Below are 17,457 nucleotides of genomic sequence, written 5' to 3' on the forward strand. Positions count from 1 at the left end.
ATACTCTTTAATTTTTATAGTATTCAATAATTTATCATACGGAGTAAAATCTTATCTTCATTACTTTTTTTTTAATTTTCTATCACAATACAATTATTTATTTATTTTTTATCTCTCTTATCTTCGTCAAAATGTGTAATAATAATTATTAATTTTACTTCCTCATATATTATTTAAAATTTTAATATATTTAGAATCATATTTTTTTTTAATGCAACATGCAACATAAACGTTATTTTTATTTTTGTGTGTATCGTTAATATTTTTAATATTAATTATTTAGTAGTAAATAGTGTACGTTTGCCTTTTTAACGCTAAAAATTTTGATATTTTTATTAATTTTTAATTTATTTTTATTAGTCTGTCCCACGTGTGGTTTTCATGTAAAAAATTTCGTTCTTCTCCTTCAATTTTTAATTATTTTTTTTATTAATATTTATTATAAAAATTTGTGTGTTTATGAGGTTTTTCGTAATTTTTTTTTTAACAAAGAATTATTTTTTTAATTATTTTTTATTTTTATTTAAATTATTAATTAATTAATTAATGGAAGATACAAAGACTAGGATTTTTTTCTTTATAATACAAAAAGTACGTAAAATCTTAAAAATATAAAAAAAAATTAAAAATAGAAAAAAAATAATACAGGATAGATGATTAGAAATGGAATGTTTAACGCAAAAAAAACACCAAAGGAAGCGTCAATTTAACCTGAGGACGTTCCCATCAAATTTTTTTTCTTATCTAGATATGTGGTGTGTATCTGTGTGTGGTCTAGAATTTTGGTCTATCATATATTTAATTTTTATAAATATTTTTTTTTTAATTTTATAAGTACTTGAATAATTTTTAATATTTTTTTAAAACAAAATTCGTAATTTTTTGAATTTTTTTTTAAATAAAAAGTTAAAATTTGGCAACTTATGGAGTCAAAAATTTGACTTTCCAATAAAAAATATTTTGTTTTTTTTTTTAAATTCAAAAATTTTCTACCTGTGTTTAGATTGCATTTTCTTATTTTTTTTTTTAAATATAAAATTGTCACGATATTCAAACAATAGAAGTAATTTTTTCCTTTGAACGTCTTAAATTTCTACGATTTTCTACATTTTAATGCTACAAACGTTATTTTTTATACTTTTACAATCAATTTAGGAGTATCAGTAATTCCAAAGAATCATGAAGCAGCAGTCGTTGGCAGGGGCGCGACACTATCTTTGCGCACGGGAGTCGTTGTCGAAGTCGATAACTGGATCTCACTAAAGTCAATTTCGTTCGAGTCGATGCTGTTGATGGAGTTGCTCTTCATTTTCTTCAGATTTATCGTCGTACCGCGAGATTTTATTGCTGCCAACTGTGAAAAAATTTTTAAAAAATTATTAATTTTGATTTTTTACGGATTAAAAAAAAAATTATAAAAAAATGGGAGACATGCAAGTGACACACAGAAAAAAATTGATATAAAGCATGCAAAATTTTAAACAAAAAAAAATTTTTTTAAAAGTGATTCAAAGAGGTTTCATGCACAAAAAAAAATATTTTTTTAAAAAATTTACAAGAAAAATTTAATGACCTGAAAAACGACGTGAGTGCGAAAAAAATTTTGCGAAAATTTAATTTTATGTGATTTTAAGACGCTTAGCTTATCCACTTCCACGGCTCAGTCTCGGGACTCGTGATTGGCGTCGGAAACTACATAAAAAATTTAGTACAATTTTGTGATTTTGTTAGTAAAAGCATCGATTTTTCGTTAAATTTTGTGAGTGTTAGTGTGAGAAAAAAATAGTTTTTTAAACAAAAAGACGATTGTTGTGAATATGTTAATTTTTGCACAACAAAAGGCAAGTGTCGTGTCAAATGTGGTGTTAGATATTTACAGATGGTGTGAAAAACGACCGTTGGATGCATACCTCAGCTCGCAGATCGGCAACTTTGTCTTGTAAATCGCGTACGCGATCCGATTCGTCGAGATTATTTGACCGGAGTTCGCCTTCAGCGAGGATTTCGGAGTTCTAAAAAAGAATTTTTTGATGAAATTTAAGGAAATTTTATCGAAAAATGAGAAATTGAGGGATTTACCTTCGTTTCTAGCCTCGAAATCTCCTGTTTTAGCTCTGCTACGTGCTGACTCTGTTCGGTAAACTTAATTTTGGCATTCATGAGTTCGTCTTTCATGCGGGACTCCAAGTCAGAGTACCTGAAAAATCATTAAATTTATTAAAAATTGCACAAAATCTAATTCAATTAATCCAAATCAAGCAAAAAAAAAATTAATTTTCAAAAAATTTTCGTCAAAATAATTAAATATTTTCTTCTAAAGGCACAAAATTTACTTCAATTAATCCAAATCAAGCAAAATAAAAATAATTTTTAAAAATTTTTAGTCAAAAAAAATTAAAAATTTTCTTCAAAAGGCACAAAATTTACTTCAATTAATCCAAATCAAGCAAAATAAAAATAATTTTTAAAAATTTTTAGTCAAAAAAATTAAAAATTTTCTTCAAAAGGCACAAAATCTACTTCAATTAATCCAAATCAAGCAAAATAAAAATAATTTTTAAAAATTTTTAGTCAAAAAAATTAAAAATTTTCTTCAAAAGGCACAAAATTTACTTCAATTAATCCAAATCAAGCAAAATAAAAATAATTTTTAAAAATTTTTCGTCAAAATAATTAAAAATTTTCTTCAAAAGGCACAAAATCTACTTCAATTAATCCAAATCAAGCAAAATAAAAATAATTTTTAAAAATTTTTCGTCAAAATAATTAAAAATTTTCTTCAAAAGGCACAAAAATGGCATCAATTAATCCAAAACAAGCAAAATAAAAATAATTTTTAGTCAAAAAAATTAAAATTTTTCTTCAAAAGGCACAAAATCTAATTCAATTAATCCAAATCAAGCAAAAAAAAAAATTTTTCAGAAATTTTTCGTCTAAATAACGAAAATTTTCCATCGAAACGCGTCAAAAACGACATTTTTTCACACAAAAATCGCAAAATTCTCACCTATGCTGCTGCTCGCGTGCCTTATTCGCCAAGTCACGTTCCCGCTGAATGGCTTCCTCGAGTTCCTCCTTGACGCGTTTGTGTTCCTCGTCCTGCCGACGCAACTGATTCGTCGAAACTTGCACCTGTGTCTCCAACTCCATCACCTTAAGTCGCAGCTCCTTCAGTTCCGTGAGCGTTTCCATCTCACGAATTCGCGTTGTCATGAGTTCCTCTTCCAATTTCGCGGCATGTTCTTGCGATTTGCCCGCATCGCCCCAAAACGGGATTCCCAACTTTTTGGGCGTCGAATCGGGCGCCGGCGCGTTTTCGTTCTTGTGTTCGTGTAATTGACGTTGCCACTGCGTACTTAGCTCCTGCACGCGTTGTTTTAAATCTTTCAACGATAAACTTGCTTCCGCTTCACGCAACTTGCTGGCAATGAGCTCGTCTTGCAAATGCGCCACGGAATTGTCGGTTGTCGTTTCGCGCAAACGTTTTTTGTCCTCCTCGAGCTCTTGCATCTTCGAACGGAGACTGCGTACGGTATCTTCGCTCTCGGCGAGACTCTGACGCACTTTGACTAGTTCCTCCAGCAGGCATGACACCATTTCGTCGCGTTGCTTCAACGCCTCCTCCTTCATGCATAATTCGTCGATGGAGTTTTGACGTGAATTGTTCTAAAAAAAAAGATAAATTTTAATATTTTTGGCTAAAAAAAGACAAAATTTGTGCAAAACTAGACAAAAATCTTACAGATTCGAGAGAATTATCTCTACTTTCCGGTTGTTGCTTGAAAAAGTGAATAATAATCGCCGGTTATTATAAAAATTTGGTAAATTTGAAACACCCACGATTTTTTTTCGAATAAATTTTTTTAAAAATTTAAATAAAATACTTACATTTTCCTGTAGTCGCAAACTTAGAGCACGAATTTCTTCGTTAGCGACCTCCAATTGGTGCGAAATCTCCAAATGCGAACGTTTCAGGAGATGTAATTCGGATGAAATGGCATAACTTGTTTCTTCTTCCTCGGCACGGGATACTTGACCACGGACCAGCCCTGAAAAAAATTGAATTTTATGAGATTTTGTTAAGAAATTTCATGAAAATATTTAAAAATTTCGTATTTTTATTTTTTTCCATGTAAAAATTATTAATTTTCGTCCCAATGCACATTTTAAACTTTCTCCCAATGCAAATTTTTATTTTTTTTCCTCAATAAACATTTAAAATTTTTCGATCCCAATGCAAATTTTTAATTGTTTTCCTCAATAAAAATTTAAATATTTTATCCCAATGCAAATTTTTAATTTTTTTTTCTCATTTAAAATTTTAATTGTTTATCCCAATGCAAATTTTTAATTTTTTTCCTCATTTAAAATTTTAATTTTTTATCCCAATGCAAATTTTTAATTTTTTTCCTCAATAAAAATTTAAATTTTTTATCCCAATGCAAATTTTTAATTTTTTTTCTTCAATAAACATTTAAATTTTTTATCCCAATGCAAATTTTTAATTTTTTTCCTCAATAAACATTTAAAATTTTTTATCCCAATGCAAATTTTTAATTTTTTTCCTCAATAAACATTTAAATTTTTTATCCCAATGCAAATTTTTAATTTTTTTCCTCAATAAACATTTAAAATTTTTTATCCCAATGCAAATTTTTAATTATTTTCCTCAATAAACATTTAAAATTTTTTATCCCAATGCAAAATTTTATTATTATTTTCCTAAATAAACTTTTAAATTTTTTTATCCCAATGCAAATATTTAATTTTTTTTCTTTAATAAACATTTTAATTTTTTATCCCAATGCACATTTTAAAAATTTTAATGAAGAATTTTCCTAAAATTTCGTTGATTTACAAAAATCTCGACTTACGTGCTGCAAGTTCGGCACTCTCGCCCTCCAACAGCTCATTTCGCTTCTTCAAAAGTCGATTTTCGCTCCTTAATCGTCTCAGCTCGACCATTTCTTCTTGTTCTTTCTTCCGTAAGTCCGCATATTCCTTTTCCATCTTTTTCATTTTCTTCTGATTAATTTTCTGCTGGAACGCGAGATTGAAGAGACCATCAACGTCAGCTTCAACCTTCAACGGAAGCTCTTTTTGGAAGAATTTCAGCATCGCTTCCATGTCCAAGGAGAGAAGCGTCTCTTTTCCAATGGTTAAAAGTCCCAGAGCCATTTTAAAGATGAATTCGATGCCTTCGCTGAGGAAAATATCCATAATACGACAACTTATGCTCAGATTTAGGGCAGTTGTGTACAACGTGAGGAACCAACTTGATGCGTACATTGTCGTTTGGAAACCCTAAAATTGAAGTTTTTGTTAAAAAATAATTTTTTTGAATGAAAAAGTTGAAAAATTACTTGAGATTGAAAATGAACATGCAAATCCGGCATCTGCTCCTGCACCAAATTCTCCAATTGATACATGCAAAGTCCCAAATAGATCATCGAAGGCTTGAACATGTCACGCATCTTGTGTTCCTGCATAATTTGCACCGTCACAGCGAACGCATCCTCTTCCGGCATCTGCATCAGCAACAGTCCGACGATAAAACCGGAACCTTGGCAATAACCGACTTCGCGATCGTGCAACGAATACGCTTTGATGACGTTAAAAAGGGCCTCCTGCAGGGGAAAAAAAGCAAAAAAAGAACGGAGTTCAAGCAAATTTGAGCAAAGTCCCTAAAATGTATTACTTGTCCCTCTTTTTCTTTGAAGAATTCGTGTTCGGGGTAGGTGCGGGCGACATCGCGTCGAATAACCTTCTCGCAGGCCGAAGTAGCTTTGATATATTCCGCATATTGTTTTTTGTCGGTGTCGGCGGCGTTGCATAACAATTGCCAGACTATTGCACGAAAGTGATGCGGGATCCCGCGACGTATCAAATCCTTCACGGAAGGGTTTTTGCGCTTCTGGGCAGCTTCCCAATCGCCAACGATGGAGCCCCATGCGGACCAAACGTCTTCTTCGCCGGCGGAGGAAGCACCTGAAATGATAAAAAAAAATAAATTAATTTAAATTAAAATTATTTTTTTTAAATAATTTTTCTTCTAAATAATCTTCTAAATTTAATATTTTCTTTGAAAAGCTTGAAAAATTAATTAAAAAAAAATAAAAAAAAATAATTTTCTTCAAATTTAATTTTTTTTTCTTTAAAAATTCAAAATTTGTCAAAAAAAAATAAAATATTTTTAAATTTAAAACACAAAAAATATTAAATTATTTTTTTTTTTTAATTTTCTTCAAAAAAAAAAAAAAAAAATTAAACAGTTAAATAAAAAATTTGAAATATTTTAAAAATAATTTTTAAGTTACGAAAATTATTTTTTAAAAATAAAATTAAATTTTAATTATTTTTTTTTATTTTTTTTCTCGTAATATTTTCAATTTTTTTATCATTCTAAATTTGCTTCAAAATAAAAATAAATAATTTCAACAATTAAAAACAGATATAAAATTATTTTTTAGTTCCAAATTTTTTTTTAAATTAAAATAATTAAAATTTTAATTATTTTAAAGATAAAATTTTAATTTAATTATTTTTTATTTAATTTTTTCTTAAAAAAAAAAATTAAAAAAAATAAACATTTATGAAATAATAATTAAATAAGTTTAAAATAATTAAAAAATTTTTTTGAGCTCAAATTTTTTTTAATTAAATTTAAATTAATTTTTTTAAATTAAATAATTTTTTTATAAATTAATTAAATTATGCAACTAATTAAATTTTTTAATCCAATTTTTTTAAATTATTTCTTGTAATATTTTCCTCCTTTTAATGCTAAAAAAATTGACAAATATTTTTTTTCATAATTTTTCTTCTAAAATTTTTAATTTTTTTTCTTTTAAAACCTCAAAAAAATCTAAATTAATTATTTTCGAATTTTAAATGAATAATCTCATTGATATCTCGAAATGTGTGTCACTTCCCAAATGTTCATCGCATCATCGCGAGTCGCGTGAATGCACACAAAACACCCGATTAATTATCGAAACGTGTAACAAAACGCACTAAAACGTGTTTTCATCGACCTACCATCGACCAATCTCTCCCAGAAATCCTCGTTTTCGTTCTCCTTCCAGCTGTCCATCGAAGAAAATCTCGTTCCTCGACTGGATTTCACTCAAAATTCAAGTAACTTCGCAAAAAAAAATTAAATTTTCACGTCAACTTTTAACAATAACACGACACACACTAGAAAAATTCTCGCATTGCTCATTCATGCAACTCAACGACGAGCAACGAGCGACGACGACACGTACGTGAAATAACAAAACAAAATCAGGTTTATCTGTTTCCACAAACACACACCGAGAGCCACATAACTTCAAAAGTGATATTATTACGAAAGTTGCTGACTCTAAAAAGTAAATATCGACGCGTTTCGTTGTGTTTGTGACGAAATTCTCTCGTTTCTCTCGCTTTTTGTCCGTTTTTCATGGTGTTTGTTTATTGTTTTATTATTTTTTTTCGTAAATAACAACACACACAAGCACGTTAAATGAATGAAATTTACTTGTTGATGTAATTCCAGAGAGCTTTGTGGCATTTTGAGAGAGAATTGACGAAGTGAGGGTGACCAAAAACTTTTTTTTATTGATTGTAGGTCAATGTTTTGGACTAAAAAAGACAAAATTATTGACGAGAGATGGACACAGGTAGATTTTTTCAATGCTCAAGTGTTCTGTTTCTTGCATAATTTGAAGGAATGCACGGAATGAGTCACAAACAGGTTTTGTTAAATTCATGTCGGTTCATAAAAAATAAAAAACAAGAAAACGGTAAACATTGCGAAAAATATTCAATTCGGTAAATATTTAATAAGAAGTGTTTGTCTTTGCCAGCTGTTGTCTCCGTTTGAGAGAAAATTGTTGCTAAATGGGTTAATGAGTAGAAAAATTGACACGAGTCAAAATTTTTTGCAATGTCAAGTTTTTTTATCAAGAAGGCCAGAAATGAATTATTAAATAGTGATAGAAAATTGTTAAAAAGTTGTAAAAAAATTAAATTTTAATAAAAAAAAATTTTTAGCTGTCAAAAATTTGACAGATGACAGATGTCAAAATTTTTTGCAATTTAATTTTTTTTTATCAATAAGGCCAGAAATTAATTATTTTATTAGATAGTGATATAAAATTGTTAAAAATTAAAAATTAAGTTTCAATAAAATAAAATTTACCTGTCAAAATTTTGACAGATGACAGGTGTCAAATTTTTTTTAAATTAAGAAATTTCAAGTAAATTTTATTCAAAACTTAAAAAAAAATAAAAACTTAAAATTTTTTAACTAACTTTATTAATTTTTGATAAAACTCTTTAAAAATATGAAATATTATTAAAATTTGTGACAGCTGTCATCTGTCAAAGAAATTTTTAATTGACTTTTAAGTCCAAAATATTAATTTTTAATGCATTACGATTTGAGATTTTACGACAATTTGAAATTTTATTATTTTATTTAAAGGAAAAAAAAATATTAAAAATTATAAAATGTCAAATTTTGATGTCAAATTTTGACATTTTAATATTTTGACATTTAAATTATTTTGACATCTGAAATTTTTAGCAAATTTGGATAGTTTTTTATAATCTAAAGAATTAATTGTTAAAAAGTGTTTAAAAAAATTAAAATTTTATTTAAAAAAAACTGTCAAAATTTTAAGAATTTGACATTTAAATTTTTTGACAGATCGTTAATTTTTTTTAAATTTTAAAATTGCTTATTTAGAAATTTTTATTATTTATTTAAGAAATTTAAAAATTTGAATAATTTAACTTAAAAATAATTTTTAAAAAATTAAAACTTTGACAAAAAATTTTGACAGCTGTCATTGAAATAATTATTTTTTGATATTTTCACGAAATTATATTTTTTTAAAATGAATTTGAAGGTTATTTTCTGACAATTGAAGCAAAATTGACATTTTTATCATGAAAAAAAATATTATTTCAAAATTTTATAAATTCAAAATTTTGACAGTTACGAATATGACGTTTGAAAATTTCCATTAAAATTATTAATTTTTTTAATTTGAAAATTTTTTTTTTGAACTTAAAGCGTCTTTTAAGCAGAAAATATCTTAAAGTAAAGTAAAATTTCTTAAAAATTATGAATTCATAGTTATTCATAAAAGCAATTTTCTCAATTGAAGAAGATAAAATGCAACATTTTGTCACACGTCACGATTGAAAGACGAGAAATAATGCATTTCTCGAATAAAACAAACAAAAAAAGGCAACAACGCTCGCTCGATAACAAAGATTCAAATTTCTTTCTACTTTCAAAAAAGAAAGTAAAGTGACTGCACACACATCGCGCTCATGTGAATACATTTCAACAATCTCCAATCAAAAAAAAAAAAAAAAAAAAACAAAAAAAAAGTCGCTTACTCACCAGAATTCAAACTAATTTGACTCGTGTCGGAGCTTTTTCTGCTGTGCGCCGAACTCTGCAACGAATTCAAGCTTTTCGAGTCACTTTCGATGAGTTTATTGGCAGCCTCGAGTTTTGCCAGCAACTGCAACTCTGCCGTTGGTATCGACTCATTTTCCATATTTCGCACGTTGTTGTTGTCCGATTCCGATGTCGAGAGAGTCATTTTGCTGCCAGGATTTCCTCAATTGTCGTTTTGATGATGAATGATGAAAATTTTTCTCTTTTGCCGAGATTTTTTCCTTTTTCTTTTATTTTTGTTGTTGGGAAATGATAAAAGAATTGCACATAAATCACTTTTTTTTGTTGTAGTTTCTTCGTTGCGGTCACATGCGAAGAAGAAATTTAATTAGATTGTGCTTTAAAAAAAACTAATACTGCAAAATTCGTGTTTGGTGCTTTTTTGTGCTCGACAGCCGGCAATTACAGTCGTCAAAACTTTAATTACATGTTTCCAGGTGAAGTTATATCGATTTGTCGAAAGTGCTTCCGAAGTGGTTGAAAAACTTTTCCTGAAAAGAGAGAGAAAAAATAAAAAAATAAATAAAAATTTATGGTTTAAGTTGGAATTTATGGCAAAACACAAGAGATATTGCTGGGAAATTACGATTTCAAGGGAAAATGGGTCAATTTTTCATTTTTATATTTTTTTATTGACTTGAATTTATCTGTAATTTTTTTATTATGTTATATTTTAGAAGATTTATATCAAATTTTTATATAAAAAAGTAAATTTTGAGATAAAATTCTTCAGATTTGTTAAAATATCTTAATTTGAGTGACTAACAATATTTTTTTAATCATTAGTAGAGTTAAATTTGGTTGTCAAATTATTAAAAAGTATTCGTGAGACAAAATCTCGAATAGCTTAAAGCCAATATTTGGCATTTTTAGAAAGGTATCTTCAAGAAATCGTTTGAAAATTTCGATATAAATCATGATGAACGATTTTTTGCGCTGTTAAGGAGATTAAAAATAAATTGTTGCTTGAAAAATTCCTTAAATATTGTTGAAATATAATTTTATCAAATAATTTTGTCAGCTAATTAAGCTGTAAAATTAAATTTTAATAATTTTTTTTAAATTTTTTTTTTTTTCAAAAATTTTTTTATTTTATTTAATTTTTTATCAAATAAATTTTATTTAAATAGATTATTTTATAAATTAATTTAATTAAATTAAATTTATTAATTTTTAAGATATTATTTTATAAAAAATCGAAAAAAAATTAATAAAAAATATTTCTCAAAGAAAAATTAATAATTTAAATATTGATTTATTTTTTTATATTAATTTAATAAAATCAAACATGTTCAAAAAAATTAATTTTAATAAATTTTTTAGTTTTTTAAAAAGTTTTTTAAGTTATTATTTGACAATTGATTCAAAAAAAATTCTTGCAAAGCTTTTTACACTTGAAATATTTTAGATATTTATTTGTAAAAATTTATTTAAAAAATTTATTATTTATTTGGAATTTTAAATTAAATTAAATTAGATTAAATTTGTTAAAAAAATTAATAAAAAAATAATAGAATAGGCAATTAAAATAATAATTAATTAATTAAAAATTAATTAAAAAATTATAAAAAATTTATTATTTAACTTTTTAAAAAAATTTAGGAGCTTAAAATTTTTATTTTAATTTATTTTTTTTATTTAATTTTTTTTTAAATATTTTATTGCTACAAAAATCATTTTCTTAACTCATAATTTAAAAAAATATATTTATGATCAATTTTCCCTCATAAAACAAAACATCAAAACCCGAAACTATATTTTCCAACAAACTTTTATTTATTATTACAGTTCACCTAAAAACATCTCTCCATGAAATTTATGACGACTATTTTATTACAACATCGTTATAAATAACATTTTTATACTCTTTTAATACTTTATTTTTTCTAAAAAAAAATAAATAAACGAAAAAAAAATGTAAAATTCTTCTTCAAACAAGAGTTTATTTTTTATTTTTGTTTTTGCAACAAAACGTGTGAATTTTCTTCTGTCTTTTATTTCCTGAAATACGCATTTAATAATATTTAATTGTTAATTGTTTTCACATGCCCATTTACTAGCATGATATTTTTCTTCATTTTTTTTTTTTGTTTTTCATGATTCGCTTTAATAACTCTCGATTATGTGTCGTAATAATAGACGTTTTTAGCGTTATTTGGGGCATCCATTCGGAAAAATGACCTTAATAATTTGTTTTGAAAAGCTTTCTTTGTAAATTTTTTTCTTGAATGAATTTTTTTGTGCGTCATTTTTTTTTCGATAAATAAACAAAAAATTAGCAAAGATAAGGTGTTAAATTTTTTTATGATGCGTCGCAAAAATTTATTTTTTTTAAATAATAAATATTTTAATTTTTTAAATTTTTTTTTATTATTATTGTCCGATTAAAAAAGCAATAACATGGAAGTAATGCGATATTTTGTACGAAAAAAAAACAAACAAATTATAAAAATTAATTGACAAACATTGATGAACTACAAACAAAAGACGACGACGAGCGACAACGCCTCATAATTAGCAAAAGTAACATTTTTTTTTATTTTTAGGTTTTGTCAATAAATATCGATGATAACGGGACTTTTCTTTCGTTTTGCAACTGCGACGAAAAAAAAAATTGAAATTTTATGCGAGAAGCGTGTATTTAAAATAATTTATCGTCTCAACTGGCAGAAAGAGAAAAAAAGTAATAATTTTTTATTTATTTTAGCAGAAATGGCACCGCGTCGATTCTACATTACAATTGAATAGGTGGCAGACGTGACACTGCATATACATTTCCATATTTCCGGCTTAGGATGTCGAATAATTCAGAGGCTGTGACAATGAACGTGCAGTAGACCATTTTTTTGTCGTTACATATAAAAGTATGATTCTGTTTCTGGATTTTGAATGTAAAAGAGGCTGGTTAATGAGATGAAAAAATCGCATTTACAACTGATTTGAATGAGAAATTACGAGCGGCGGAGTGAAAAAAATCGAGTTATAGAGCAAATCAAGGTTTTTTTCTTGAAAAAAAAATTAGAAAAAATTTTTTTTTAAATATTTTCAATAAAATTTTGATTTTTAGCCAAAATTTAATGTAATAAAATTATATTTTAACTAAAAATCAAAGAATTTATTAAAATATTTGAAAAATTTTTGACATTTTTATTTATTTTTTTTATTCACGTTAAAATTAATTAAGTTTATTTATTTATTTAATTTTATTTATTTTAGAAAAATTTTAATAATTTTTAATTTTCGTCAAAATTTTATAAATGGGATCCAAAACTTATGCATTTCAGAAAAAAATTAAAAAATCCCGCCATTTTTCAAAATAAATTTTGTAAGATCAGTCGATTCTAACCTCAAAATTTTTATTTTTACTTTTTCTGTAAAATATACATAAAAAAAGTATATTTTTACTAAATTATTTAAAATTTTAATTTAATAGATTTTCTCGAATTTGAATTTACCATTTTTTTTAGATGAATTAAATTTTTTTTATTTTTTTCAATTTGGCGCCTTTTTTGTGATAGCGTCTCTCTTAGGGATGTCAAAAGCGATTCATAAAAAATTTTAACCTCAAAAATATTTTTTTTGGCCTTCATTTTTCTCAAGATTAACAAAAAAATTAAATCTTTTAATGTTTTCTTCTTTCAAACAAAATTTAACGCTAAATCCTCTGTCTCCAAATAATAAATATTAACAATGAAGAGACATTTGCATCGCAGTACAGTACACTTGTACGACATCTATCATATTTAAAATAGTAGTAATGACTTCATCGTCACCATTAAAAGTGACAAGACAAGCAACAACCTTGGAACAGGCATCAAAACATGAATCCAACAACTGTCTCTGCTGAAAAAAAATTCCCAAACACAAAAGAAAAATGTTGAATTCTAATTGTTCAAAGTCGCGAGAGCACAAAATGTATGGAGGTGTGCACCAACAACTTGTAATAAAATAATTTTTTTTTGTTGGATCTGGATTGTTGAATAATTTAATTTTATAATAAAAAAGTCTATTGTTTGACTTTCTTGACTGGAAACGCATCTCTTTCGATGTTTACAACATTCACACGAGTCGTCGACGGAATTCTCACGACTTTTGTGCATGTAGGAGCACTTTGCACCGTTGGTCAAGTAATGTGTGTTTGTCTCACGTCAGAAAAGTAACAAACATGCAAAGACACGCCAAACAAGGCGCGCAGCAAGGTCGACAACTTCCCATACGCGAAAGTGAGCCGCTGTTCAAGATGGCGCTTTTTTGGAGAAGACAAGATTTTTGAAATTAAAATTTTGTCACCTAGAATTGATTTGTTGCACATTTTTTTTTTTGTTGAAGGAAAATTTAGTTCAAAGACACGAGCCTTTCGGAAATGCTAAGCAGTTCGCGAGAATTGTTTGAATTTGTGAAGAGTTGCGCGTCAGACAAAGAGATTTACAAATAAGGTCGCGACAACTCGCATGAATTAAAAATTAGAAGTGTTGGCGGGACGAGAGGTGTATTTTAATGTTAACTTTAAATGTTGATGGATGTGGTAAGTGAACACTTTTTAATCGTAAATTATTTTTGAGGTTAAGATTTTTTTATGAATCGCTTTTGACATCCCTAAAAAAGACGCCATATCACAAAAAAGGCGCCAAAATCATAAAAGTTAATAAAAATGTTAAATTTATCAAGAAAAATTGATAATTTTCATTAAAATTCGAAAATATCTATTTTTATATTCAAATATTATGGTGAAAAATATATTTTTCGAGTATTTATTACAAAAAGAGTAAAAAGAAAAATTTTGAGGTTAGAATTTTGACTGATCTATTATGATCTGATCTCTGACTGATCTTCAAAATGGAGGAATTTTTTATATATATTTTTTATATTTTTTTTTATCTTTAATTTTTGTTGAGGTATTATAAAGTTAAGAAGTTTTTGTTAAGAATTTTCACTAATTTAACAAAAATGTTTAAAGATAAACTCCGAACTTTTTAATTTAGTCAAATCTCTTAATTTTTTCAAATTTGAAGAACTTTTAAATTAAAAAAATTTTTTTTTTTTTTCATTTTTCATGATAAAAAAAAAGTAAAATTCTTGTCAGGTTATCAAACCTTTGATAAACCATGCGCCAAACAAATGTCACTGCCTGGTATTTTTTTCGCGTCACGAAACCATAACCGTCCCTAATTTATTCTCAAAGACAAAAAAATTATCCAAATATGTCAAATTTACATTAAAATCACTCGTCATTATTATTTGTTTGTATTTTTTTATTTATTTATTTATTAAATATTGCAATGACACACAAAAGCAGTACAGACACGCACGAAACTCTGAATTGAATTTCAAACATCACGACACAATAACAGAAGAGCGAAGAGTTCAATAACATTTTTCAACATTACAAGTTTCTGTAAAATTTATTGTCGATACCGCACACACGATTGTAGACCAAAAATAGTACGAAAGTTACCAACGTAATTCGTCGTCGTACAAAGAGAATCGCAGTGTACCGTAATAATGGAAAATTATCGTAATTATTTTTTTTCTCTCTCTCTCTTTGGACTCTATTACTGTATTTTTTTAATGGCATTCCATTCAAGGCATCTTTGTTACGTTTTGCCTGATAAACCAACAGATTTGAAATGGATTTATAACAATTTGTAAAACGATGTAGGAAACGAACATTTAGTGGTGCAAAAATAATGGAATAATAATGAAAAATATGAGAAGACTGGATTTTTTTTTTGTTATTTGCTGCTTGCGAATTGTTGCAACATTTCTACTATTTCCATAAATTGAATGGCAACAAAAAAAGTTGTTTGTTATTGTCTGGTTTAGTTGAATATGTACATGAAGTGCTCCGCAAATATGGGGATCGGTTGGTTTTCGTAACTGCTTCGATGAAATGTAAATTTTAAGATAGCTGACTTTGAGTGAAGTGAAGAGGAGACTTGAAAATTTTTCAAGCAGTTGGAAGGAAATGAGGAGAAAAAATATGCTTAAAACTCTTCAGTGAAGGTTCAAATTTGGTTCTGAACTTCTTTTAAATTTTTTTAAAGGATGGTAAGTAAATTTTTAGTTTTTCAAAGACATTTTTTGAAGCAAATATTTTTAGGTTAAGATTTTTTTTATGAATCGCTTTTGACATCCCTAAAAAAGAAGCCATATCACAAAAAAGGCGCCAAAATTTTAAAAGTTAATAAAAATGTTTAGTTCATAAAAAAAATCGATAATTTTCATTTAAATTCGAAAATATTTATTTTAATATACAAATATTATCGTCAAAATTATAATTTTTCGAGTATTTTTAACTAAAAGAGTAGAAAGAAAAAAATTGAGGTTAGAATTTGGACTGATCTATTATATGATCAGATCTTTGAATGATCTTCAGAAAATGGAGCAATTTTTAATTTTTATACATTTTTTTGTAAATCTTTTGCTGCGTCTTTAATTGCCGCAAATATGGAGATTGGTTGGTTTTCGTAACTGCTTCGATGAAATGTAAATTTTAAAATAGCTGAGAAGACTTGAAAATTTTTAAAGAAGTTGGAATAAAATGAGGAGAAAAAATATGCTTTAAACTCGCCTGTGAAGCTTCAAATTTGGTTCTGAATTTCTCAAATTTATTTTTAAAGGATGGTAAGTAAATTTTTAGTTTTTCAAAAACAATTTTTTAAAGCAAATATTGATAATTTTTAACTTCTTTATAATATTTCAGCCCAAAATTCTAGAAATTGAGACCTAACTAAGAGTCACAAAATTAATATCAGCTAATTAAAATACCGAAAACAGCCTAAACTTGAATTCATCTCTATAAAATACCGAAAACAGCCTAAAAAAATCGAAAATCGACTCAAAACTTAAAATTTTTTTCTGAAAATCTAAAAAATCAAAGCAAGACCTCGAAAAATGCCTTCTAAAGCCTCATAAGCCCAACAAAAAATCTTTCAAACCCAAAAAAGTCATTTTCTGATCACCCAAATTACTTTCTGATCAAATTATCTTCTCATTAAAAAAGTACCAAACACACGCTCATCAATAATAAAAAACAAAAATCCACACGAAGAAGGTGCAAAACTTTTTTAATCAAACCACCAACTAGTGCATAAACGATTTAATTTCCTTTTTTTCTGCGTTCTCTTGCCATATAAACATCGAGCTAATTTAATCTATAAATAATTTGTATGCATGAGCAAACATCGTTTTATAGTACATACTCTCTTCTGAACGCGAACGCGAGAAGTCTTTAATCCAATCCAGCTATAATCAACTATAACGCAATAAACTCCATCCACTTTAATTAAGTTTAATCGCTCGCCCGTACTTGTCGTCTCGCCACACAAGAAACAAAAAAAAAATAGATGATAAGAAAAAAATCTTTGACATTAAAGTTATGCTTCGTGGGTTCTCCTCTCTTCGCGAACGACACGACCTTGTTAACAAAGATTTTCTATGGTTAACTTTTTTTTTTGCGTGTGTAAGTAGATCAATTAACTTTTATGCGCCACATTGTTGCCGCAAGTGACTAACAAGTACGTTGAGATAAATACGAGAGAGATACGAATCAATTGAATGCTGACTTGTGTTTGAAAATTAATCTATCTACCATATTTCTTGGTCTCTCTTCTATGATTTCAATGGAAGTGATTTGAAATGAAAAACAGAAATCTGCGATAGAAATGAGCGGCTTTCTTTGAGTTTTTTGAAGGCATTTAAACAAGTTGTGTTCATTCCATCAATCACTGAGGCGATTACTCAGAACTTTTCAAGTACGTCAATTTTTGCCTTTCATCAAGAGTTCAGTCAATCGTAATGGAATTAAAATGGACCCATATCGCACATTATTCGTTGTGAGAAGTTGATGTTTCGCAACTTATTTAGCTTTAAACTTAAGCTTCAAGATCTTTTTTCTCAAAGAATGATGTTTTCACGATCTTAAAGCTTTTATCATAAAACTTTCGTGTCTGGACAATTCTTTAAGAAAAATCAAAAAGACTTCCAAAGAAATTTTCCAT

The 17,457-nt window shown here is 27.0% G+C and overlaps 1 protein-coding gene across 5 annotated transcripts; it reads right to left on the reverse strand.

Annotated features, from left to right (window-relative positions):
* Positions 1-554: 554 nt before the first annotated feature.
* Positions 555-9,946, reverse strand: LOC134833317 (ecotropic viral integration site 5 ortholog). Of its 5 annotated transcripts, XR_010162117.1 has the most exons (11): positions 9,398-9,946; positions 5,699-5,988; positions 5,364-5,627; positions 4,875-5,304; positions 3,889-4,049; positions 3,743-3,778; positions 3,008-3,666; positions 2,080-2,197; positions 1,911-2,012; positions 1,574-1,692; positions 1,233-1,354 (listed from the first exon to the last, which is right to left on the reverse strand). XR_010162117.1 is itself a non-coding variant. In XM_063847598.1 (10 exons), exons 1-10 carry the CDS (start codon positions 9,600-9,602, stop codon positions 1,178-1,180), a joined length of 2,442 nt encoding a protein of 813 aa, XP_063703668.1. In that variant the 5' UTR covers positions 9,603-9,946; the 3' UTR covers positions 555-1,177. The 5 variants fall into 5 exon arrangements, 3 of the variants coding, with proteins under 3 accessions (XP_063703668.1, XP_063703670.1, XP_063703669.1); XM_063847598.1 differs by lacking the exon at positions 1,574-1,692 and having other exon boundaries at positions 555-1,354; XM_063847600.1 differs by lacking the exons at positions 1,574-1,692; positions 9,398-9,946 and adding an exon at positions 7,039-7,136 and having other exon boundaries at positions 555-1,354.
* Positions 9,947-17,457: the final 7,511 nt, after the last annotated feature.

Source organism: Culicoides brevitarsis, chromosome 3 (genome assembly GCF_036172545.1).
Source record: "Culicoides brevitarsis isolate CSIRO-B50_1 chromosome 3, AGI_CSIRO_Cbre_v1, whole genome shotgun sequence".
NCBI lineage: Eukaryota > Metazoa > Arthropoda > Insecta > Diptera > Ceratopogonidae > Culicoides > Culicoides brevitarsis.

Bases quoted from the DNA above. Each gene is read 5' to 3' on its own strand.
- LOC134833317 (XM_063847598.1), bottom strand. From the start codon at position 9,602: ATGACTCTCTCGACATCGGAATCGGACAACAACAACGTGCGAAATATG. The intron at 5,628-5,698 runs GTAATACATTTT...TTTCCCCTGCAG, and splicing joins TCAAAGAAAAAGAGGGACAA to GAGGCCCTTTTTAACGTCAT. The intron at 5,305-5,363 runs GTAATTTTTCAA...CTTCAATTTTAG, and splicing joins ATGTTCATTTTCAATCTCAA to GGTTTCCAAACGACAATGTA.